This window comes from Peromyscus maniculatus, chromosome 19 (genome assembly GCF_049852395.1).
Source record: "Peromyscus maniculatus bairdii isolate BWxNUB_F1_BW_parent chromosome 19, HU_Pman_BW_mat_3.1, whole genome shotgun sequence".
Taxonomy (NCBI): Eukaryota; Metazoa; Chordata; class Mammalia; order Rodentia; family Cricetidae; genus Peromyscus; species Peromyscus maniculatus.
Genome location: NC_134870.1, coordinates 36,145,070 through 36,168,501, shown reverse-complemented (window position 1 = coordinate 36,168,501; position 23,432 = coordinate 36,145,070). Strand labels below are relative to the sequence as shown.

The following is a 23,432-nucleotide window of genomic DNA, read 5'->3' as shown; positions in this document are numbered from 1 at the left end:
ACCCATGTCTATTAGTATGTAAGTTGCCACATGGCTCTTGGCTTACCGGTACCTTACATCTCACTTTTCATGGCAGTGGCTAGCAGCATCTCCCTGCCTCAGCCTTCCACCTCCCAGCATTCTTCTCTCTGCTTGTCCCACCTATACTTCCTGTCTGGCTACTGGCCAATCAGTGTTTTATTTATTAACCAATCAGAGCAACACATTTAACATACAGAACATCCCACAGCAGAGATTGGTTCTCCATAACTTAGCTATGATGAACAGTGGTGCAGTAAGCTTTGCTGGACAAATATCTCTGTGGTTGACTTGGAGGCCTTTGCATAAAAACTCAGGAGTGATGTAGCTGAGTCATATGATAGATGTATTTTTAGCATTTAGAGCAGTGGTTCTCAGCCTTCCTAGTTCCTCAACACTTTAATATAGGTCCTCATGTTATGGTAACCCCTAACCATAAAATTATTTCATTGCTACTTCATCACTATAATTTTGCTACTCTTATGAATTGTAATGTAAATATCTGACATGCTGGATATCTTATGTGCAATGCCCAAAGGGGCCTCAACACACAAGTTGAGAGCTGCTGTTTTAGAGGAACATCCTTATTGTTTTTCATTCTGTCCAGACAAGTTTAGAGCCCTTTTTGTCCACATCTTTGCCAACACTTAACTGCTATTTGGTTTGTTTTGAGACAGGGTCTCTCTACATAGCCCTAGCTATCTTAGAACTCATTATGTAGATCAAGCTGGCCTCAAACTCAAAGAGACCCATGCCATGCTCAGCTGCTATTTGATTGTTAATGACTGACATTCTGACTGGGGTGGGATGGAATCTCAGTGTGGTTTATTTACATTTTTCTAATAATGAGTGATGTTGAATATTTCCCCTAATGTTTACTGGCCATATGTACTTCCTCTTTTAAGAATTGTCTTTTCATTTCTTTAGCCTACTTACTGATTGGATGAGTCATCTTTTTTATTTTTTTATTTTTTAGTTATTTAAAGCACATCATTTGCATCTCTCTGGGTTAACAGGGCCTCTCTTTTCTGTCTAAAGTGATAGGAGTGAACCTCTCTTTCTAGGTTGTGAGCAGATCAAGAATTGTCTTTGTTTCTCTCCAGGACCTACTAGGTGGCTTGTCCCAGTCTCATTTAATCTCTCAGTCATTTGCTTATTCTGATCTAGATCCTCTCAATGAGTGTTTATTGAACAAGTAAGTGGGTGGATAACCTTGTTTGGGAGGCTGCAAACATCATGGGAAATTTTCAAGTTATCTGATGAGAAATTCCCTATGTAACTCATGACAAAGTTAGCATATTTTCATTGTGCATGGTATAGGATTCCATAAAGGGCATTTTCATGAAAGTATATAATGCACTTTGAGCATAGTCTCCCCATAACTCTGCTCCTCCCTTGTCTTCCCCTTCCTGCCTTCTGTTAGCCCTCTTTGTGAAAAGAACCATGATTACTACCCATCTGCAACCAGCATTTTGCACAGTTCCTTGGATCAAGCCTCAGATCCTTCATGTGGTCTATGAGGCTTTCTGCTTATTTATTTATTGCTTAGTGTTCCACACCTCCCCACTCCCCCACACTGTATGCAGTGCCCACAGAAGCCAGAAGAGCCTGTCAGATCCCCTGGGCCTGGAATTACAGATGGATATGAGCCACCATGAGCCATCTCTCCAGCCTCACAAGTCTCTTTCTTAAAGAGGTATTCCTTGATTTCCTTGCCTACCCAGCTAGATTAATTCTGTGCTTCATGTTCTTATTTCTCTATTGCTGATGTTAGGAGGACACACTGTGATTACCATCTTATGTTTATTTTTATGGTTAAGTGATGTGTCAGTTATCTCTTGCTACAATACTACTATGTGATAAAACACCAATACACCCCTGAGTGACATTCAACAGTAAGTGTTGGCTGCTGACCTATCTGGGGTCAGCTGTAGGCTCTCAAGGCAACTATTATTCTTGGCTGTCATGGGCGGATTCACTCACATACCTGATGATAAACTGGCTGATGGTTAAGTTGATCTAACAGGGGGAGTGGAGCAACTGTAGCCCAAGGCTCATGTTCCAGAAGGCCAGCTCAGTCATAATCTCACGGCAGAGGCAGATGTGTAAGGAGAAACATGAAAAGCTCTTGGAGGAGGCAAAGCATACTTAGGTTGTGCACTGAAGTTAGGTGAACAAGTACGGAGTCTATGTGCTAGGCAAAAGATCTTTACAGAGCATGGAGATCAGAGCCATCTCTGTATATAAGACAGCAAGCTCACTGGAAGGCTATGGTAGTGTACCTCTTTGTAGTTACCATTATATATCTAGTACCTAGGAAGACGCTTGACATACAGTGAATATGGACAAATAAGGGTAGAATATAAAATAAGACTAATTTGATACCGTTGTCTCAATAGTCTAAAGAAATGGCCAGTTTTAAAGACGTTTCCCTATTAGGAAGGTAGTTTGAAAATGTTATTCATTTCTTGTTTGTTTGTTTATTTTCCTGACTTCTTAAATCCCCCAATTCCTCCAAGTAATACCTGTTTGTGAGTTCGAATTGGGTTTTATTCCCATGTGATACAGCTCTGGTCCTACATTAATCACCTTTGTATCATGACAAAAAATACCTTAAAAAAGGATTTATTGTGGCTTATGGGACTTAGCCTGTCATGGGACAGCAGCTCAGATCATGGTGGTGGGAGCATGTGGCAGAGGCTGTATCCTAGCGGAGCAGGAAGCAGAGAGGTGCAGGAGCCTGGGGTTGGCTGTAATCTTCAGTGGCCTCACCTAGTGGCTTCTTCTAGCTACCCTGTTCTTCCTAAAGGCTTCATGTTCTCCCCAAATAGTGCCCACCACCCATGCTAGTAATGTGAAAAATAATATCAGATAAGCTGTCTGAGGAAGGGGACAAAATTTAGTGTTTTAGAAGAGAGGGGAAGAATAAAGAAATGGAATAAAATAAAAAACAAAATTTTCAAAAGTTTAGACAAAGTCAATTATGATTTTGATACTAGGCATGCACATGCATGATAACACACACACACACACACACACACACACACACACACACACTGCTGCCACCAGTGCTCATATCTTGTAGATTTAGTTCCTATCAGATAGGTCCAGTCATTTAAAGATGAGTCATCTGTGGGTATTCTAGGATTCATCTACTCACTAATAGCATGATTGGGAAGTTACAGGAGTGTGCAACATGAGTATGTGTGTGTGTGTGTGTGTGTGTGTGTGTGTGTGTGTGTGTGTGTCTGTCTGTCTGTCTGTCTGTCCGTTCTGGCTGGAGGAGGTTGGTCACTGGGGACATGCCTTTGAAGAGAGTATCTGGCCCTGGGACTCTCATCATTTCCCTCTCTTGGCTTCTTGGTTGCAATGGTATGAGCAGTCTTCACCATGTTTTCTGTTGCCATGGTATTCTGCCTGACCATGAGCCCTGATACATGGAGCCACTCTACATGGAGACCACGGACCCAAAGGAGTCTTTCCTCCTTGGAATTCTTTCTCTGGTATCTTTCACAGCGATGAAAATCTAGCACATACCAAGTCTCTGCAAACCTTCCCCCGTGCCCAGGGGGCTATCTTTAGATGTTTGCCCTGCCGCCCCAGAATGTCACAGATTGGGTAAAATCTTAAAGAACAGACATTTCCGTCTCCGAGTTCTGAAGACTTGGAAGTGCAAGGTTCAAGGTGCCGGTAGGATTGGTACCTAGTGAGGACCACCATGTTACCACATCCCCGGAAGAGGAGGAGCACCGCATCCACATGAGGGAAAGGCAGATGGGCAAAAAGAGAGTTTCCCCTTTAGGTAATCATCTTATTTATGAAGGCAGAGCCCTCCCAAAGCCATACTTTTTAATACTGTTGCATAGCGGGTTGAGTTTCAGCATGAGCTTTGAGGGGACTCCATCATTCACACCGTGGCAGCCTTCCATATAGGAGGGCTAAAGGAGACTGGTGGTGCTTTGAAAGAGTTCTGTTTCTCGTAATTGAGGAAATAAGCTAAATATTTTACAACATGTTTAAATTCTGGATCATGAAAGCCTAAAGGTCAATAAGAATATGAAACATAAGTGTGTAGACAAATTTCTGAATAGTCTTATTAAATAAGAAACCCAGAGCCAAAGACAGGGGTGCAAACTGTAGAGATCACAGCCATAGCTGGCAACGAACCTTAGCTTACCACCTCACCATAGCTTCCCAAGAGAGCATCTTCCTGTCTAACCTGCGCCTTTATTGCCTTGCTGTTCTGCCTTCTCATTGGCTCTAAGCCCAGCCACGTCACTTTCTCGTCACTGCCTGTCTCTACAGACCTCCAGGTCTCTATGGTTGGTACTGGGATTAAAGGCGTGTGTCACCACGCTTGGCTGTGTCCTTGAACACACAGAGGCTCTGCCTGCCATGCGATCAGGTTAAGGGCGTGTGCTACCACCGCCTGACTTCTGTTTATGGCTGACTATGACCTCTGATCTCCAGGCAAAAACTTTATTAACATACAAATAAAATATCACATTGCAGCAAAAATAAAATATCACCACATTAGTGGGCAGGCAGAAAAAAAAACAAATGAAGAAAGGGAGGCAGAAAAGGAGGGAGGAATAGAGGAAAGGAGGGGGGGTGGAAGGAGCAGAAGTGTATTTCCTAGAAGACGACAGTAAATGAGTTGTATGTCCAGAGAGCTATGAAGATGCTGAAAGATGCTGATTCAAATACCATTAGGAAGTTCTATGGGAATGTTATATAAATTAGAATAGGTCCGAGGTTATTTTTGGTAAAGAAACTTATTCTTTGATTCTGTCTTAATTTAAGAAAAATGGGGACTGGGCATAGTGGTGCACACCTTTAATCCCAGCACTCAGGAGGCAGAGGCAGGTAGGTCTCTGAGTTCGAGACCAGCCTCATCTACAAAGCAAGTTCCAGGACAGCCAGGGCTACATAGAGAAACTCTATCTCAAAAAACAAAAAATGAAAAAGAAAAAAAAAAAAAAGAAAAGGAAAAGAAATATGGCCTTTTTTTTTTTTTTTTTTTTTTTTTTGGTGAGGACTATTATTCACAATACTTGACCGTGGGGATTAACTGTATATAGAGAATCATTCTTTAGACCTCGGTTGTATAAAATGTTAGTCCTATGGCTGTCTGACTCCCGAAAAGTCTGGTGGTTTCTAGGGATGGGATTGAGCAAACTGTGTAGTTGCTGGGCAGGGGAGAACATTGCTGCTCTGAGACTATAGTTACGTACCAACTGGGTAAGAATACTTTCCACTTTCTAATCCTGATATAGCCATATCAGCTCCACTTTGTCCCTTCACTTAATTGAGTCTTAACTGACACCCATGAATGGAGCTGATGAGGCCAGAGTGTTGATGATTCAGAGCTGAGAAAGATCGATGTCAGGATAGGAGTTAGGACACTTCAATCAGGAGAGGGAGCAAGGGGAAGAAATGTGGGAACGAGCTTGACAGTGTAAGAATAATAAGAAAATGTGGGGCTGGGTAGAAGTTTTACACTGGAGTAGTGAGACATAAAACTGATGGAGGAATAAAGAGCACAACTGAGTGTTGCTTTTTTTTTTTTGAAGATTAGTAACAAGGCATGCATGTCTCCGCTGTTCACTTCGACATTATATTGGCATTGCTAGCCAAAGCAAGTAGGCAAGAAAAGGAATTAGAAGACATCTGTGTAAAGAAGTAATACTGCCTCTCTTTGCAGAAGATAAATCATCTTGTATGTAGAAAATTCTAAGCAATCTACTCAACACTACAATTGTTAAATAAGTCAGACAAGATTTCAGGATATAAGATTCACATGCTAGTAATCAGTTAATGTCTGCAATGAATTATCTGAAAAATTAAGTAGAGTTAAGCCTATTTGCATTGGATTAAAATTTTTAAAGAAAAAGCCAGGCAGTTTTAATTCCAGCCTTTAATCCGAGCACTCATGAGGCAGAGGCAGGTAGGTCTCTGAGTTCGAGGCCAGCCTGGTCTACAGAGTAAGTTCCAGGACAGCTAGGGCCACACAGAGAAACCCTGTCTCAGAGACAAACAAAAAAGCAAGAAAGCAAAAAAAAAAAGAACAAAAAGAATAAATATTTAGTAATACATTTAATGAGAGAAGTGCAAAATTTGCACACTGAAAACAGTTTCATGAAATCAACGACCTAAGTGAATGAGAAGACAGTTCCCATATGTGGACCAGCAGGCTTATTATTAACATGTCAATGTCTCTAAATTGCTATAGAGATCCAGTGTACTACTTCTGGCTTCTTTACATGCCAGTAGGTTGATTCCAAAATTCCTGCTGAAACACGAGAGACTTAGAACAGCCAAAACAACCTTGAAACAGAACAAAGTCAGACAACACTTTTCTGTTTTGAAAACAGAAAACAACAACAAAAATACTCTAGAATAATTGATATCCTGAAATACTGGCACAAACATAGACATACAAACATATGGAATAGATTTGAGATTCTATAAATAAACACACTTATGGTCAATTGGTTTTGACAGGGGTGCCAAAACAATTTAGTGTGAGAAAAGGAAGGAAGGCTTAACTCTACTTAATTTTTCAGATAATCTTTTCAATAAATAGTGCTAAAATAGCTAAATATCAAAGAAAGAAAGAAAGAAAGAAAGAAAGAAAGAAAGAAAGAAAGAAAGAAAGAAAGAAAGAAAGAAAAAAAGAAAGAAGGAAGGAAGGAAGGAAGAAAGAAAGAAAGAAAGAAAGAAAGAAAGAAAGAAAGAAAGAAAGAAAGAAAGAAAGAAAGAAAGAAAGAAAGAAAATTTGGGAGCTGTGAATATATCTCAATGATAGAGCACAGGTTACCATGCACAAGGTCCTGGGTTTGGGCCCTAGCACTGAACACACAGACACACAGATACACACACACACACACACACACACACACACACACACACACACACACACACACACACATTAAATTAGGGCCCTTATATTATACAAAATGTAATTCCACATGGATTACTATCCTCAATGTAAGAGCTAAAACTGTAAGATTATTAAGAGGAAAAGAAAAGACAGTGTGATCTTCCATTAGGCAATAGTTTATTAACTGTTCAGCAAAAGCATAAGTTACTATGTCAGTCACCTTTCTTTTCCCTGTGATAAAACATCAGACAGAAACAACTCGGGGAGAAAGGACTTGGCCTCGCAGTTTCAGAGATCCCAGTCTGAAATCCTTGGCTCTGCTGACTCTGGGCCTGTGGGAAAGCAGAAGATGACAGCATCAGAAGCCTGTGCAGGAGGAGGAGGCTGACCAGTGCATGCACGGTGGGCAGGAAACAGAGAGAAGTGAGGAGAAAAAAGAGAGGAGGAAACTGAGGCAAGACAGAGCTTTCAAAGGCATGCACCTCCACACTAGCCTACCTTCTGTAGTTCTCCCGAAAAATCTATCCCTATTTTGAAACCATCAGTGGATTAAACGTCAGAACACTTATGACCTGACCCTCTCTGGAAACACCCTCACTGACAGGCATAGCATCTGTGCTGTACTTGAATCATCTAGGCCTCTCTCAACCCAAGCAAGCCGATGAGCAAGATGAACGGTCACAGTAAGAACATTTTGGTAAACTGGGCTTCACTGTATTTAGACTTTTCCTGTCCTGCCTGCCAGCTCCCAAATAACCACATGGAGACTCCTTATTAATTATAAATTCTCAGCTGATAGCTTAGACTTGTTTCTAACTAGCTCTTATAACTTTCTGCCTCGTGGCATTATTACCTTTACTCTGTATGGCCCATGCTGCTTTCCTGTTTCCTCCATGTCTGGTGGGTGACTCTGCCCTTCTTCCCAGTGTCCTCTCTGCCCTGAAAATCCTGCCTAGCTATTGGCGGTTCAGCTTTTTATTAAACCAATCCAAGTGACACATCAAAAAGACTATTCCACAACACTTCAACAATATTTAAACATAGTTAAGCTTCAAAGATCTCTGTGAGGAGAGGATAAAGACAACCTATAGAAGATGAAAAAAGAAAGTTTGTAACTGATAAAGGTCCAGTCTCCAGAACATACAAAAAAACAAACAAAACAAACAAAAAAAAACAAAAACCAAACACAAAAAATCCTCTTAAAATACAATGATAAAAAAAAATGAATTCAAATTTAAAACATTTTGGGCTGGAGATACAGCTCATTGATAAAGTAATTCCCTAGCATGCATGAGGCCCTGGATTCTATTCCCAGTATCACAGAATAAAAAGCTTTAGAGATTTCTCTAGAGAAGACATAAATGGCCAATAAGCATATGATGTTCAATATTATCAGTCTTTGGAGTAAAGCAAATCAAAACCATTTGGCTATAATTTAAAAAAATTGATAAGAGGGGCTGGAGAGATGGCTCAGAGGTTAAGAGCACTGGGTGCTCTTCCAGAGATCCTGAGTTCAATTCCCAGCAACCACATGGTGGCTCGCAACCATCTGTAATGAGATCTGGTGCCCCCTTCTGGCCTGCAGTCATACATGCTGTATACATAATAAATAAATAAATCTTTTTTAAAAATTGATAAGAATACCAAAAAATTAAAATACATTTGGTGGGAATTTTAAAAAGGGCCGCCATTTTGGAAAACAGTTTGTTTTTCAAAATGTGAAACATAGCGTTTTCCCATTGCCATGTAATTCTACTTCCACGTGCACACACACCCAAGAGAACTGAAAACATACATCCACAGACAAACTTGCTAACATGTATTCCCAGAAGCATTATTAGAATTGCCAGCAAGTGGCTGTTACTCAAATGTGCATAAGCTGGTAAATGGAAAAAGGAACTGTCACATATAGAGAATATTATATCAAGAAAAAGGAATAGAGCGTGAATATATACAACATGGATGAGCCTCTAAAACACGTTAAGTGGAAGAAGTCTGATATAAAGAGCCACGTGTTATTCTCTTTACATGAAATGTCCCAAATAGGCAAATTCATAGCAACCCAATTTTATATGTGCATTCTGTATCTCCCTCCTTGTTGGAACACGGTTCACTAATGGAGTCATGTGAGGTGAATTCTGAGTGCTTGTGAGAACACTCCAAGAAAACAAGACAAGGGTTGGCACAGCCATATCTGATGGGAATGGCAGAAGTCATAAGGCCAGCACAGCTGCTTGACAAAGATCCAGCAGAGCTGAGCTGTATGATGGCTGCCATGCCACCTTCATCTCCACCTGTTGCATACTTGGGAGACTTTTATTTAATATTTGTACAATTTGGGGATATTAGATTGATGGAAAATTTCTTATGTATCATGTATGCCTTCTCCTAGGAGTACTGCTTCTAAGCTTTCCCAAGAAAGCCCTGAACATACTACCCCTCCCACTTTTATCTACTTGAAGAGTAGGAGGTTGTGATAAAGAAGACAGAGGTCTCTATATGAGGCTATGGGATATTCTTGAAACATCTGTTCCCGTACCTACTCAGGAACAAGATATTCAAGACAAAGTCAACTTAAAAAGGTCAACAAGATTCGGTGGGCTGGAGGAGTTGGCCACAGATCAGATTGCAAGCCTCTTCCCACTATACACTCAGACAATTACGTGGTCTATACAGCAATGCAGTTAGATTAGCTGGAGTTACCTCTGCCCTACACAGAGACTTACATTGATGAGCAAAGAATGACATGGAAAGATGATAAGAGAATGAGATATCAGAACCTCCCTTTCTTAGAAAAGTTAGCACACGCAGAGCCACTGTGGTGTCATATGAGCAAGAAACAACAGAAGGCCAGGATTCGACATATAAACAAATTCTACAAGGATATAAAATATAAACATTATATAATGCCAGAATTTAAATAATAACTGCAGCAGCTTTGGCCTGAGGGTTTTTCTTGGACACTCTGACCATTAAGAGTTCATTATACACTGCTTGGAACATGACAATATGCCCACACAACAGTAGAGAGCCCACTCAGCCGTTCAGGAATTAAGGTGAGGTTGGCTAAAGCCCACCCACTATCGGCTTGAAGATTTTGTTTTGGTCTAGCATTCTTGTAGCCACAAAAGCTACCAATCTGAGAAAAGTGCTGTCATATGCCTCTAGTTTCTTAAAAATTGGGTTATGGGGTTAATGAGTAAAAATGATAACTCTCTGTTTATCCATGATGTCAAAACTTGAGGGAAAATGATTGGAAATGACAACTCTGTCCTGTCATGGCTTATCACTGATGACTAAAAGATATGCAAAAGGAAATGAAACACATGTCCAAAACCAAAAGTGATATGATCTATGTTTTGGAACAATATGAATGTATTTTTGCCTACTAAATTTTATATAAATAAATAAACACTCTGGCTGCTAGTCAGTCAGCTGCAAGATTCTCACCACCACCATGGCCAGGCTCACCTCCGTCTCCTGCCAACTCCTTACATCCTCTGCTGGGACCTGTCTACTGTCAGGGCTGGCTCCCAACAAAGTCTCATGACCCCAGTTTCTTCAAAACATGGAATTGTTCTGGAATGTGTTTTTGTCCCACGTGTAGTGAATAGGAGTGATAGATTACTCATCATTGCTTGCTGTTGTCATTCAATTAAATGTTTAAACTAGGGCTGGGGAGATGGCTCAGTGGATAAGAGCACTGACGATTCTTCCAGAGGACCCAGGTTCGATTCCCAGCATCCACCTTGCAGCTCACAACTGTCTGTAACTCCAGTTCCAGGGGACCCGACACCCATCGCAAAACACCAATGCATATAAAATACATTTAAAAACTGTTTAAACTATCCTCTCTGTGGAAAAACATGTTTTGCCATATGTCTTGTCCTTGTGATTGGATACAGCTTGAACTCATGAGGACTTCACTCATGTCACCTTTCTCAACTCTCAGGTTATAAATTGTCCGAGGCTCTGAATAAAGTTGGCTATGGCATGAGACTTCAGTCCACCTCCTTTACTGGCTCCGTTCCTCCAGGTCCCACTGCCTCCAGAGCTACGACACCACTTCTTCTCCGTATGCCCGCTCTCCCTTTTATTTTCTTCTCCAGTGTTGGGGATGAAACTCAGGGCCACCACTTTGAAGCAAGTGCTGTACTTTTGAGTTACCTTTCAACTGTGAGTTACATGTATTAAAAGGTAATGTTTTTATGTATGAATTCTATTTTCATAAAACTCATTAAAATATAACTTGTAGCATAGCATGATACAAAGCTATACACTTTGGAGAAAAATACCTAGGCTAGAGTACAGGAGATGATTTAGACTTGAACCATATCATTAAATTATAAGAACGGTGCTCGGGAGATGCCGTCTAAAGCAGAGGGACAGGGAAGGACTAAATGGCTGGAAGAGAGGGGAAGAATTGGACATGACTACAATTATTAGACCAGAAACTATTGTTCCACTTACAGAAACTTGTAAACTGTAATTGAGGTTGTTTTTTTAAAAAGATTTCATTGGATTTCCTTATTTTATTTGTGTGTATATGGCAAGGGGCACACCCATCCCATGAAACTCGTGCAGAAGTCAGAGGACAACTTGCAGGAGTCAGTTCTCTCTCTGAACCTATGGACCCGAGGTTTGAACTTGGGTTATCAGCCTTGTGGAACTTACCTTTCCCAGATGAGCCTTCTCGCCAGCCTTAAAGTTGGATTTTGGTGGGAAGCAACAAATCCAGCTTAGAGATGATTTGTTTTGGTTTTTGGTTTTTTTCTCTGCCTGTCCTGGAACTCACTCTGTAGACCAGGCTGGCCTCAAACTCACAGAGATCTGCCTGCCTCTGCCTCTGAGTGCTGAGATTAAAGGAAGGCATGTGCCTCCATTGCCTGGCTAGACATGATTTTTTATGGTGATGGCAAGACTTAACAAAACTGTTCAGTAGTTACATGAAAAGATATTTGCTTAAAATGTGTGGAACACCAAAACCACAGAGGCACAAGGAAGGGTAACGGTAGGGTTCCAGTTTGAGAGCATTTGCTTAGAATGGCAAGTTTGGTGTCTTGGCACCTGTGCAAACCAATTAAAGATGCCTTGGACCAGGCGAGAGCCCATTCCTCATGTCCCAGTGTATCCCAGGAGGAAGCCCCGACCACTTCATTCTGTGGACTCAAAGCCTGGGAAAGTGGCTTGCTTTTGCTCCAGATCCATCTTCATCTCTGCTTGGGACAATGCCAGGTTAACCTCGTCACTGGTTGTCACTGGTTATGTCAGGTACACAGTTTACTTCTTTGTCCTTACCTCTCTGTGGTTCTAGGGATGAGAACCAGGACATTGATCATTCCGGGTAAGCTCTCTGTCTCTAATCTACACCCCCAGCTCTCTCTATCTGTGCTCCTTTTTAGCCATTGCAGTAATGCATTCCAGCTAAAGGAGCAATGGGGTAATTCAGAAATAACAGCGGCAGGCATTTGGAATGCATGTGATTTCAGCATATTCTCTAAATTTTACTAGAACTATCTTTACGCATCTACTTAATTCATCTTTCTGTTTTCCATTGACATATGGAGGTACTCCTACGATGATTTAAAGTTTTCCTTTTTAAAAATCTTTCTGGGATTTCCAAATCTCTAATCTCCACTGATTAGCCTCCCCCTCCCCCGCCCACCGCCATGGGGAAGAATATGATACAGTTTAAAGAGATTTGGACTACAAATGAGTAAATGAAAGATTCTCAGGACATTGATAATGATGGGGATAACTATTCAGTCTCCAAATGATCTCATCAGACACCGGGGTAGTTTTCAAAACATCCCATAACGAGGTAGCAAACCTCTAATCGGAATTCCCCACTGATAATGGCGGGGATGTTGTGGGAAAATGACTCTAGGTTATTGGAATGTGTAGGCCGGGTGTGAGGCAGCCCATGAATGCCATCAGTGAGCACAGTAGTGCTTTCTTTACTTGGGTTTGTTTGCAGTTGGAAAAAGTTAGGATTTTTGTTTGTTTGTTCTGCACGTGAGATTTAATCTGGAAATCGTTTGTAAATACTTGTTTTCTTAGAAATTGTACACATAGACCAAACTAATTATGAACTGCATTCCAGCTATGTCTCAGTATTAAGTCACTGAGCCTAAAGCAGGGTAGCCCACAGAAGAAGCCAGGCCACAATGGACAGGTTTCACTGTTACCTGGCCTTGGGGCAGCATACTTCTCAAAGTTATCCCTAGATGTTCTCAGCCTCTTCCCTTTTTCTAGCTTCCATCCATCTCTGCCACCTTAAAAGATTGTTCTTCTGGAGGTCACCTGTCATCTCCCAAACCAAACGACACTTCATGTCAACTCTCCTGGCTTTTCCACAGCATCCTACAGAGGTTGCCACACTTCTGGAAGCATCGTTTCCACATCAGGGCTGTCACATCTGCAGCTGTTCTGTTCCTCTCTGGATTTTCCTTCTTGATCTTCTTGTTGGATTCTTGTTCTGTTTAACCTGGAAATATGTCAGCATCTCAGTGATAAGTCTTGGAACTACATCTTTGCACTCATTACTTTCTCCCTAGGTGACTTTATATATTCTCATGGCTTTCAGCATCAGTTATAATCCTTATGCCGGAGATGTCCAAGTCATCACCATATGCCCCACTCTCCCTCAGCCCAAGGCTCAGATGTCCAACTGTTGTTGATATCTCTTTATGTGCCAAATAGGAAGCTCAGTTTTCCTTATTTATTTACTTAATTTTTACATTATCAGGGCTGAACTCACAGTCTCACGAATGCTCTACCACTGACCTATCTTCCCCAGCCCCAGAAACTCAAATTTAATACATCTAAAACAGAGCTTCTGGTTCCTTAAAATCTGGTCCTTCTCCTTGACTCAACCCCCAGACTGGCAGTCATGCATGACACCTCCCCACCACCCCACCCCACCCCCACCCCACCCGTCTCATGAACTGTATCCAATCATTCACCAAAGCCTGGCCACTTTTACCCTAAAAATTACATCTCAAATCTTCTTACCATCTTGATTGATTTCCTCCAAACCAAAAGCATCCCTGATCTTGCAACAGCCTTTCCTAGTTTCTCGTTCTGCCTTTTAGGCACCAGAGTCTGTTCTTGGCACAGGAAGCAGAGACAGCCCACGTGAGTGTGTTTATTAGAGAGATTTTCAAAGAGTACAGCAGGACAGGGATTGTTTACCTGTCACTCAGCTTTAATGGTTATTAGTTAAGTTGTGCCAGTTTGTTTCATCAATAACTCATCCATTTCCCTGTCTTCTGTATTTGACAGTCATCATTTTAGCCTGAAATATATACCTCTAAAAGGACACTTTAAAATGTGACCACATGATCATTAGGATATCTGAAATTAATCATCCATTATTAATATTGTATGTGTATGTATGTTTTGCCTGAATGTATGTCTGTGTAACATGTTCTGTGCCTGGCGCCCATGGTGGCCAGAAGAGGGCACTGGATCCTCTGGCTTTTAGTTAGAGATGTTTGCTAGCTGCCATGTAGGTGCTGGAAATTGAGTATGAGTCTGGAAGAGCAGCCAGCCCTCTTTACCACTGAGCCATCACTCCAGCCGGAATAATTTCTTAACACAATTGAATACATTAGAAGTATGTTTCTGAATGTAGATATCATTATTTTAATTTTTATTATTTTTTGAGACCTCTCCTTGTGAAGCTGACCTTAGACATTCGATTCTTGTGCATTAACCTCCCACATGATCAGATTACAGTCAGGTGCTACCAGAACTGACTTAAGGTCATACTTTTATCACTTATCATTTTCACTGTTTGTTTAAGTAAAGATCCCAATAAAGTCCACATCCTACCACTGGCTGATAGGCCTCTGTGTATCCATCCATGAAGTTCTAGAGCTCTGCCTCATGTGATCTCTCACTTGCTTACTTGGTTTCTTCCCCCTTACAACTTACCTGTTGAAGACCATGGGGTTGGCTTGGGTCCTGAGAATGGGGGGTCTAGATACGGCCTATTGCATTTCTGTATATAATACAGCTTCCCCCCTCCCCAACACTGAAACTGCTAACATAGCCTGATGGGTGACAGTATGCTCTTCCACTATCAGGGATCTGTTACACAGAGAAACCTTGTCTCAGAAAAAAAAACAACGAAACAAAAACAAACAAACAAAATAAGGAAATGAATGAACTAAACAGGAAGGGGATGGGAAAGAAGATGAATGTAAATGTGGTCCCTTTGTGCCATCTTAAGACAAAAATAAACATCCTATTTGAGTTTTTAAAAATAGACTTTGGATTGGAACAATACGATGGCTTTCTCATAGAAGGCTTCAGGAAATGTCTGCCTAGAGGTGGAGATATTTTCTTCCCATTGTCTGAAAAGAGACTGACGAGGTTTCTTAAGCAGTCATGCAGCCCTCCGGCATTCAAGGTTTTTAGTGCATCTCAGATTCAGTGGGACTTTATCACACCAGCCCTCATTTTGCCTTTTGTTTTGTTTTACTGAAACAGGGTCTCACTAAGTTTCATAGGCTGGCCTTGAACTCACGGTACAGCAGAGGCATGTTTTGCACGTGTGATCCTCCTGCTTTAGAGCTATGATTACAAGCTTGGATCACCACCAACCAGGCCTGTTGACTTTTTAACTTTAGATAAAAACCCCACGTAGCCCCTCTTTCCCAGCCCATTCCCCATACACACTGAGAGTTTCACTCTAAAGTAACTCAGACTGATTGGATATAACAGCCTTTTAAGCTTTTCTAATTCACCTTCCAGACTCCAGAAATAACCAGCCCAGCTCAGCCTGCACAGCAATGATCATTTATTTATGACTGGGTCTTACTATTTAGCCCAGGCTAGCCTCAAACTACTAATTCTCCTGCCCCTGCTAGGCGCTGGGATTACTGACTGGTACCACCAAACTGGGTGGAGGCGTGTGTTTTTAACGAAGGTGGGGAGGTTGGAGAGGACATGAATGCGTATTTTAAATGAGTATTTTAAATCTTTCAAGGGTTGGGCGTGTTTTATCTCGGTTATGGACGTGTAGAAAATGCACTCTGCCCTAGCCACGTAAAGTGGGAGCCTGACTTGAGACTAATCAGGGAAATGACCGGCCCACACTCTTGTAAAAATCTTAATGTACCGTGAGAAACCGCTCAGCGCTGGCCGACTTACCGTGTTCACGTTTGCCTTGACCTTACTGAATCATGGAAAGCGGCTCCTAAGAGGGAAGGCTTTTTTTTTTTTTTTTTTTTCAATTTCCTGCACGATTACTCAGGTGGCTTTTCCTGTTTCTTCTCTCCCTTTTGGACCCGGGTCCTGTAATTACTATTGCAGAGGACCTGGAAGGATGCCCTGCTCTCTCGGCACGGTCTCCTCCGCTCCCTCCCCCCCCCACCCTTTTTTCTCCTTCTGGCCCCGCCTCCGCCGCGCAGCCCTTAGCCAGCAGCTAGACAGCTGTGTTCAATCAGAAACCACTTACAACTCCAGACCATTCAAAGCGGGGGGAAACTTCGGCGTGAAGTGCCGCTCGGCTCCGGCTCTCTCCAGCTTTTTCCTGCCGGGAACCGGAGGCACGGATCCTCCTCGCCCCACTGCCCAGGCTTCTCCCGGAGGGTGCCGGAGCTCTGCTGGGCGCCGGCGCGAGCTGCTGCCCGCCCGCCGGGTAATGGGGATCTGCGCGGTGCCGTAGGAGGCTCGAGGCGGCGCGGAGGGTGGCATCGCCCCGGGACTCCGCGGCGGGCGCGCGGGCGGGTCAGGGCGCCGGCTCGGCCGCTGCAGCTGCTGCGAGCAAGCGCAACCTCCTTGCCCAGCCTCGCGCGGCTATGGCTCGCTGGTGAGATTCCAGCGGGACTTTCCGTGTCGAGCTTCTGCATCCTCCCTCGGCCTCGCCGCTGTCCTGGATGAAAATGGCTGTCTAGACTGAAATGTGCCGGCGGGGAGCAAGCCCAGGCTATCCAGCCTAAGCCAGGCTCCAACGCTCCGAGGTCTGGGGACGAGCCTGGCTCTGAAAAGTGCAGGCATGAATTCTGGAGTTGCGGTGAAATATGGCAACGACTCCTCAGCCGAGCTGAGCGAGGTAAGGAACTGCTTGAGGTCCGGAGCTCGGGTTTCGGTACCTGGGCTTCCCGCATCACCCCTGGTCTTTCCCTACCCCACCCTTCGTGATCCCAGGCTGGAAGCGTCGCAACTGAAGATGGATGGATTTTTCTGGATCTTGTTTTAACTTGTGCTACTCAGGATCCGACCTGAACTGGCTTTATATTTCACTCTGATCCGAGTAGCTTAGAAAAGAAACAGCTCTCTCCCTGAGCCACCTAGGCGTTTTATTTCCAAGAGTCTAGACCCCAGTCTCTTCACTACCGCCTCCTCTATTTATGTGCTACATTCCTTGTGGCAGTCGGAACGCCGAGTTTAAAGCCTCAGTCACTAATTTGGTGGGGCTGGGGCGGTGGTTGTGCTGGAAACCGGGAAAGGACGGATTATTGAATCTCTCACTTGGCGCCCACGTGTGCTGCGTTTGCTAGGGTTCAGGCAAGGTGGTCTCTTCCTGGGTAGAGATGAATGACCTGCACGAGGGAGGGGTGTAGGGGGAGGAAGCACATCAAAGCTGCTTGGAACTTTGTTTCCTGCCAGGGTCTGGACTCCTGTGTCTTTGAGGCCACATTTGCAATTCCTGGGCTTGCACTGAAGGGTTTGAGACCCGCTTTGAAATTATATCTGCATCAAACAGTATGCAAATATGTGAGCAGGAAGGTGCTCAGAGCCACGTTTTGGGGGGAAATAGTTGTAGGGATGTTTGACCCAATGAAATATATGAAAAGTGGTGGGAAAGCTATAAAACCAGGTGTTCAGGGGATGGGAGAGGCTCTGTGTTCTTGCTTCGGGCCCTTTGGAGAATCCCTCTTCACACCTTGCCCGGGTTTGGTGGTCCAAGTCTCAAAGGTCATCTGTGCCGCTTAAAAGTACGACTGAAAAGAGGAAGGGGGACCAGAGGAAGGAAATGAAAATGAGTGGGAGGCAAGCATTGGTGACGTCAGAAAATAAGGGAAAAAATGAAAGGATGCCACTTTTGCAGAGGGGCTGTTGAGGAAAATCCAGGAATGGGCGCGGTAACTCCAGCGGGCTGTGGCAGTGACGGAGAGCCCTGCTTGGCGCCCTGTATCATGACTCTTCTTCTTGCACTGGCATGAAATAGCATTTGAGGAGTTAGTTGTATGAAGCAGAGAGTTCTCCTAACTCACCATGTTTACTTACCCTCCTGTTGTGTGAATGGCTGGAAAAAATGCTTAGTGAGGGTGGAATTTTCAGATGGAAGTGAGAGGGCTGGAAGGCACGAAGGACTAGGTGAGTTTTTGCCCATTTTGTGTTTAGGGCAAGGTCTGAGCTAGAACCCAGAGTCATGCTTCATAACTAACCCATCCAAGAAGCACTTAATAACCATTCAATAATCGAAAACCACTAATGGTTATCTCCCGGCAAGGGTCTTTGACAGGCCCCTTTGGTTCAGCCTCTCTCAGGTAGCCACTTTCATTCTGTCACCTGAAGAGACTTTGATGACAGCAAGGAACAGTGCCAGTGGCTGGAATGCAGAACGGAGATGTGGTTTACTTGAATAGCAGTAGCATTCCAGTGAGTGCCTATCAAGAGCTCAGACAGAGAGTTTGGGACACTGGAGCTGGAAGAAAGCTGCCCATTCCTGGCCTACCTGTATTAATTCATCCTTGTAAAGTCTGTGACCAAATGAAAGAATTGAGGGTGCCCTGTGGTCTTGCACTGGCCGGAGAAATCGGATTTGAGATTACATGGCATGTTCTTGTCCCGTAGGACATCAAGGTTCCCGGTCAACAGCACTCAGATCACCAGAGTTCCCACTCTTGTCCTCAATCTGCGTCCATTCAGTTTTTCACTTTCTCTAGAACCAGTTGTGGTTCCCATGGTTTAGTTGTTGTTCTATCTCCGTCTCTACCATCCGTGTTTTCCTGAAGGTTATATAGTTGCAATAGCCAATCGAGGAGATTATTTTCACTTTTGTATTTATTTAGAGAGTTGGTAGTGCAAGATGTGTGTGGTTCATTCCTATGAACCCTGAATGGCAGTTTAATTTATCTGAATAACTGCTCTGGCAGTGATCCTTTCTGTAATATCCATAGATCTAAATATGCTTATTTGTATTTCTCGCACTGAGTCTTTGGTATAGTTTCTTCTCTCTCTCTCCCTCTTTCTCTGTCTCTCTGTCTGTCTTTGTCTGTCTGTCTGTCTGTCTGTCTCTCTCTCTCTCTCTCTCTCTCTCTCTCTCTCTCGTGTGTGTGTGTGTGTGTGTGTGTGTGTGTGTGTGTGTGAGAGAGAGAGAGAGAGAGAGAGAGAGAGAGAGAGAGAGAGTGTATGTGTGTGTGTGTGTGTGTATGTGTGTGTGTGTATACACTGGTTTTCCTTTGATGCACTGCCAGGCAACCCCGTCCCCCTTGGTGGTTGATTTCCCCCCTCTTCACCTGGAAGCATGGCTAATAAAACACTCAGGGTCCCTTTTAGTATTCCTTATTGCCCAGGAGCCTGGAGGCTGTCTGGAGGTCATTGGAGGGGTCACATGCTGGGTGAAATGCCTGTTGTTCACTGGGCATTTCTGGGACAGGAAGGTCTCTAAAAGGACCCACTATTGTCCCAGTGTCATCAATAAGAGATCTTTTGCTGGTATTGACTTGTGAGCTTCACCCTTCTACAGGAGCCTTCTAGCTGGAGCCACAGGAGGCACTCCTTGACAATATGTTGACACTGAGCAAGAGGGAATGACTTTCGTTTCTAGCTGAAACCTGCTAACACCCTAGTGGGAGCAGCAAGCTTTTCTCTGGTGGCCAGTGGACGGAGTGGTCTCTGTGGCTGGCACTAGAGTCAGCTGTGGGAGTATGGCTACCAGGGCCATGAGGTGGGGGGTCCTAGGGATAAACGTTCACCATTGGTTGTTTTGCAGGTGTAAGAACTGAGATGGACACAGGAAATTCCTCAACATGTTCCTTTTTGTCTGTTTAAATTGATTTCTTCGTAACCTTTTTATTTGATAGCATGTCAAGCTTCTGTGAGTTGATTATAGGCAGGTAAATGGCCTCCATCTATGAACATTCAAGTATATTTTTATTTTCACCCAAAAATGCTTGCATCAAGTTTGAACTGGCAATATCAGTAGTGAGAATAAATACAGGAGGGGCTGGATATTCGAGAAGCATGAATTGCTCATTTGTTTTCTTAGCTGGTCCCTGTCCCTGTCAAAGACTGTTTTTTTGTTTTGTTTTGTTTTTAACATGGGGTTAGAGAAGGATTTCATCATCAGCTAAATAAAAAATTTGAAAGATTAAACAATTCACCTTCAGCCTCACCCCCCTCACAGTCAAAATGCAGAATAGAACATGCTTTCAATAGCATTTGATTCGATTCTGCCAAAGCTTGTCAAGGGAAAACTTTGCTGTCTTCCTCACGGGCTTGCGTTTCAGCCAGGCCAGCAGTTACCTCTGTCTCTGTAAGATGTGGGATCAGGAAGGAGGTAAATGGTGTTTCACAACCAGTCACTCCGCTCGCCTCTTAGACCAAGTCAGACTTTGGAAAGAGAATGTCTTGACGTGCAGCAGTGTTGAGATGCAGCTCAAGTTGATTCATCCTTGAGGAATAGCTGTCATCTGCTTGTCTGGTAGACAGCTACCTATTTATGTGGAAACATCAGAATGTGTTTTTGAAGTTTCCCATTTCCTGGTAATCCTTAAAACCTCCAGCAATGAAGAAAGGTTATTTTCTTCAAGAAATATCTGAAGCAGTCAACTTTTATCCTTTGAACTTTTAGCGTTACTTGAACAATGAATGGGCAGAAATCCTCCTCCATCATTGCTTTACAGAGACTGCCCGCTGATGAAGTGATACCATCTTCTGTCTGTTTCTTTGAGGCTTTTTCATCCGTTCTGTCCACTCCCAAGCAGAGCAGAGGCCGTGCTGCGGCCCGTCCTCCTTTGCTTGCTGCACAGCATCCCTTGTGGCTTTAGTGACACTCTGACTAAGACGCACACCTCTCTGGAAGAAAGCTGTTCTTTGCATAGACACATAGACTGTTTTGTGTGACCATGTGTACGTTACATCACTATTGCAAGCAGCTTGAAAGATCACCCAGTTTCCCCGTGCTCTGTACTTTCTGTCTGTCTTTCTAAGACTCACTTGGCACTGTAATAAATTGCTGAGTGCTGATTTAGACAATAAACAACGGAACAGCAATGCCAAGACATGGTGTGGAGTTTGGGGCATAGGTGGGCGTCTTACAGATGTTTGAGTTATGGGTATCGACTGCTTTCCTTCCTGGAACTGATATGAAATGCTTGGTTTGAGATTTTTTTTTCCTCTTTTTTTTTCATTGTCAATAGCTGTCTAACAAATTCAAAATTTAGACACTTAAAATAACAATCATGGGGGTGGAGAGATGGTTCAGTGGTTAAGAGTGCTTAGTGTTCTTACAAGGACCAAAGTCTATGGAAGTCGGGTGGCTCTTAATTTCCAGAACCTCCAACTCTAGGGGACCCAATACTCTGTTCTGGCCTCTGTGGGCAGGCACACACATGTACAGATACATAATTGTAGACACACATAAATAAAATTAAAAGAAATCTTTAATAAAAATACAGCAGTCTTAGCCGGGGATGGTGACGTACACTTTTAATCACAGCACTCGGGAGGCAGAGGCAGGCGAATCTCTGAGTTCCAGGCCATCCTGGTCTATAAACTAAGTTCCAGAACAGCTGGTGCTACACAAAGAAACTCTGCCTTGAAAAACAAAGAAACAGATAAATAAATAAAAATATAGCAGTCTTGTTCATGATTTTTCTGTTTGGCAGCACTCAGAGTGGCTTTCTTGTGACTGAGCAGAGCAAGAGGCATAAACACATGGCTGACAGGCTGCTCTTGCCTCTGGGCTGGCAGAACTTCTCTTCCAGGCCATTCTTTTTGCTGCTCGCGGTTTCCCAATGTCATGGCAGGACTGGGGATAAGCTTCCAGGTTTCTTTTTTGGTGTGTATGTGTGTGTGTGTGTGTAATGGTTTAAGATAAGCTCTTGTGTAGCCCAGGCTGGCCTTGATCTTCCTTTGTAGCCTCTTGAGCTCACATGTTGGAGTTATAGGCTTGTGCCACCATACCTACTTTGTGTAGTGCTGAAGATCAAACCCAGGGTTTTGTGTGTGCTAGGGAAGCACCCTGGCGAATTGAGCTGCACCCAGTCCTGCTGCTAGATTGCCTAAAAGGTAGGACTGACGCTGGCACAGGGTCACTTTTGTCGTCTGGAACAGCTGTGTGACCAGCCCTTAGTCAAAGAAGTGAAGAAATGGATTCCGTAACTCCTAGAGAGGAGTGAGAGAGAACATATTTAATCCACCCCAGAGGCCACAAAATGACATAGCCCGTCTGGGCCCAGGTCCCATAATCCCCATGTCTGGTAGCAGTTGCAGTGGTTTTTTGTTTTAGCTTTTCTTTCTGAGACTTGTAGTTCCTAGCATTTTCTACAGCACTGACCGGACCACTGACCTGCTTAACGGTTACAAAAGGCCACGAGAGACATGGTCATAGTCATGATACAGATACAGAAAATGAGACATTCAAAAGTGGGACATCAGTCTCGTGAGATAGCTTAGTGGACAGAAGTACTTGCCACCCAAAGCCTGATGACCTGAATTCAGGCTCCAGAAGCCGCCATGGGAGACTTAACTCCTGAAAGTTCAAAGGTGTTCTCTGACTTCCACACACGGACACATACCCATGATCACACATGATCTTTAGTCTCTGCGAGGGTATCAGGTCCCCTGGAACTGGAGTTACAGACAGCTGTGAGCCACCATGTGGTGCTGGGAATTGAACCCGGGTTCTCTGGACAGTGCTCTGAACGGGTGAGCCATCTTTCTAGCCCCGATGACACACTTACCAAGGCTGAGTAAGTAGCCTGGGAGAGGTAAGCCTTGACATGCACTCAGGCTGCCTTTCTCTACAGTGGCACCCTTCTACACTGCCTCCTTTCATGAGCTTCTGTTACCACCCTCAGCTTCTGGTCACATGTTCTTGGAAGGGAGCGTTTTATTTAACAAACCTGTTTAACTTGGTTTGTATTGTAATCCCCGAGCAATGCTCAGATATGTGTTTTTGATAACAATGAAATGGATATGATTGGAATAAAAGGGCCAGAGCTGCTGCCATCAGCCTTCCAGGGGCAGAAGAATTCCAGGCATTGAGTTTCCAGAGCCTGAAAGCAGATGGGCTGATAAGAGTGGAATGGTCCCTTGTTTAGCAGAGGAGATAGCGCCACAGCGGCCCTTGGCTCCCTGGCTGTGCACACTCAGGCACCTGAGGACTGGTGCTTTGAAATCTGAGGTACCAGAATGAGGAGGAGAAAGCCTCCCCTGTCACCAGAACTATGATTCTTCCCATCCCTGCAGGCAGAGCTCTGGTTCCTATTGTAGTTGGGCCAGATCACGGTGGGGCCGAGGGTACTGAAGTTGGCAGCCAAGGCTCTGTGTGGTTAGTGTGTACTAA

The 23,432-nt window shown here is 43.6% G+C and overlaps 2 protein-coding genes across 3 annotated transcripts in view; one reads left to right on the top strand and one right to left on the bottom strand.

The window, feature by feature from the left end:
• Mcc (MCC regulator of Wnt signaling pathway) overlaps positions 1-23,432 on the top strand; it is a 326,031-nt gene that overhangs the window by 71,341 nt on the left and 231,258 nt on the right. Inside the window, exon 1 of one of the 2 annotated variants that reach the window (XM_006977669.4) lies at positions 16,832-16,964. The exons of the other annotated variant lie outside the window; for it this stretch is intronic. Coding sequence (XP_006977731.1) covers positions 16,908-16,964 — 57 coding nt within the window. The 5' untranslated portion in view covers positions 16,832-16,907. Of the gene's footprint in view, positions 1-16,831; positions 16,965-23,432 lie in introns of those variants that run through there. 2 annotated transcript variants of the gene reach the window in all.
• LOC143269579 (uncharacterized) lies at positions 7,117-16,606 on the bottom strand. Its single transcript, XM_076555207.1, has 3 exons — positions 16,368-16,606; positions 13,090-13,388; positions 7,117-7,233 (listed from the first exon to the last, which is right to left on the bottom strand). Exons 1-2 carry the CDS (start codon positions 16,604-16,606, stop codon positions 13,265-13,267), a joined length of 363 nt encoding a protein of 120 aa, XP_076411322.1. The 3' UTR covers positions 7,117-7,233; positions 13,090-13,264.

Excerpts from the sequence above, each read along its gene's own strand:
- LOC143269579 (XM_076555207.1), bottom strand. The coding sequence starts at position 16,606 with ATGCCACCCTCCGCGCCGCCTCGAGCCTCCTACGGCACCGCGCAGATC. Across the intron at positions 13,389-16,367 it reads GCTTTGAATGGTCTGGAGTT|GTTAAACAGAACAAGAATCC; the intron begins GTAAGTGGTTTC and ends ACATATTTCCAG.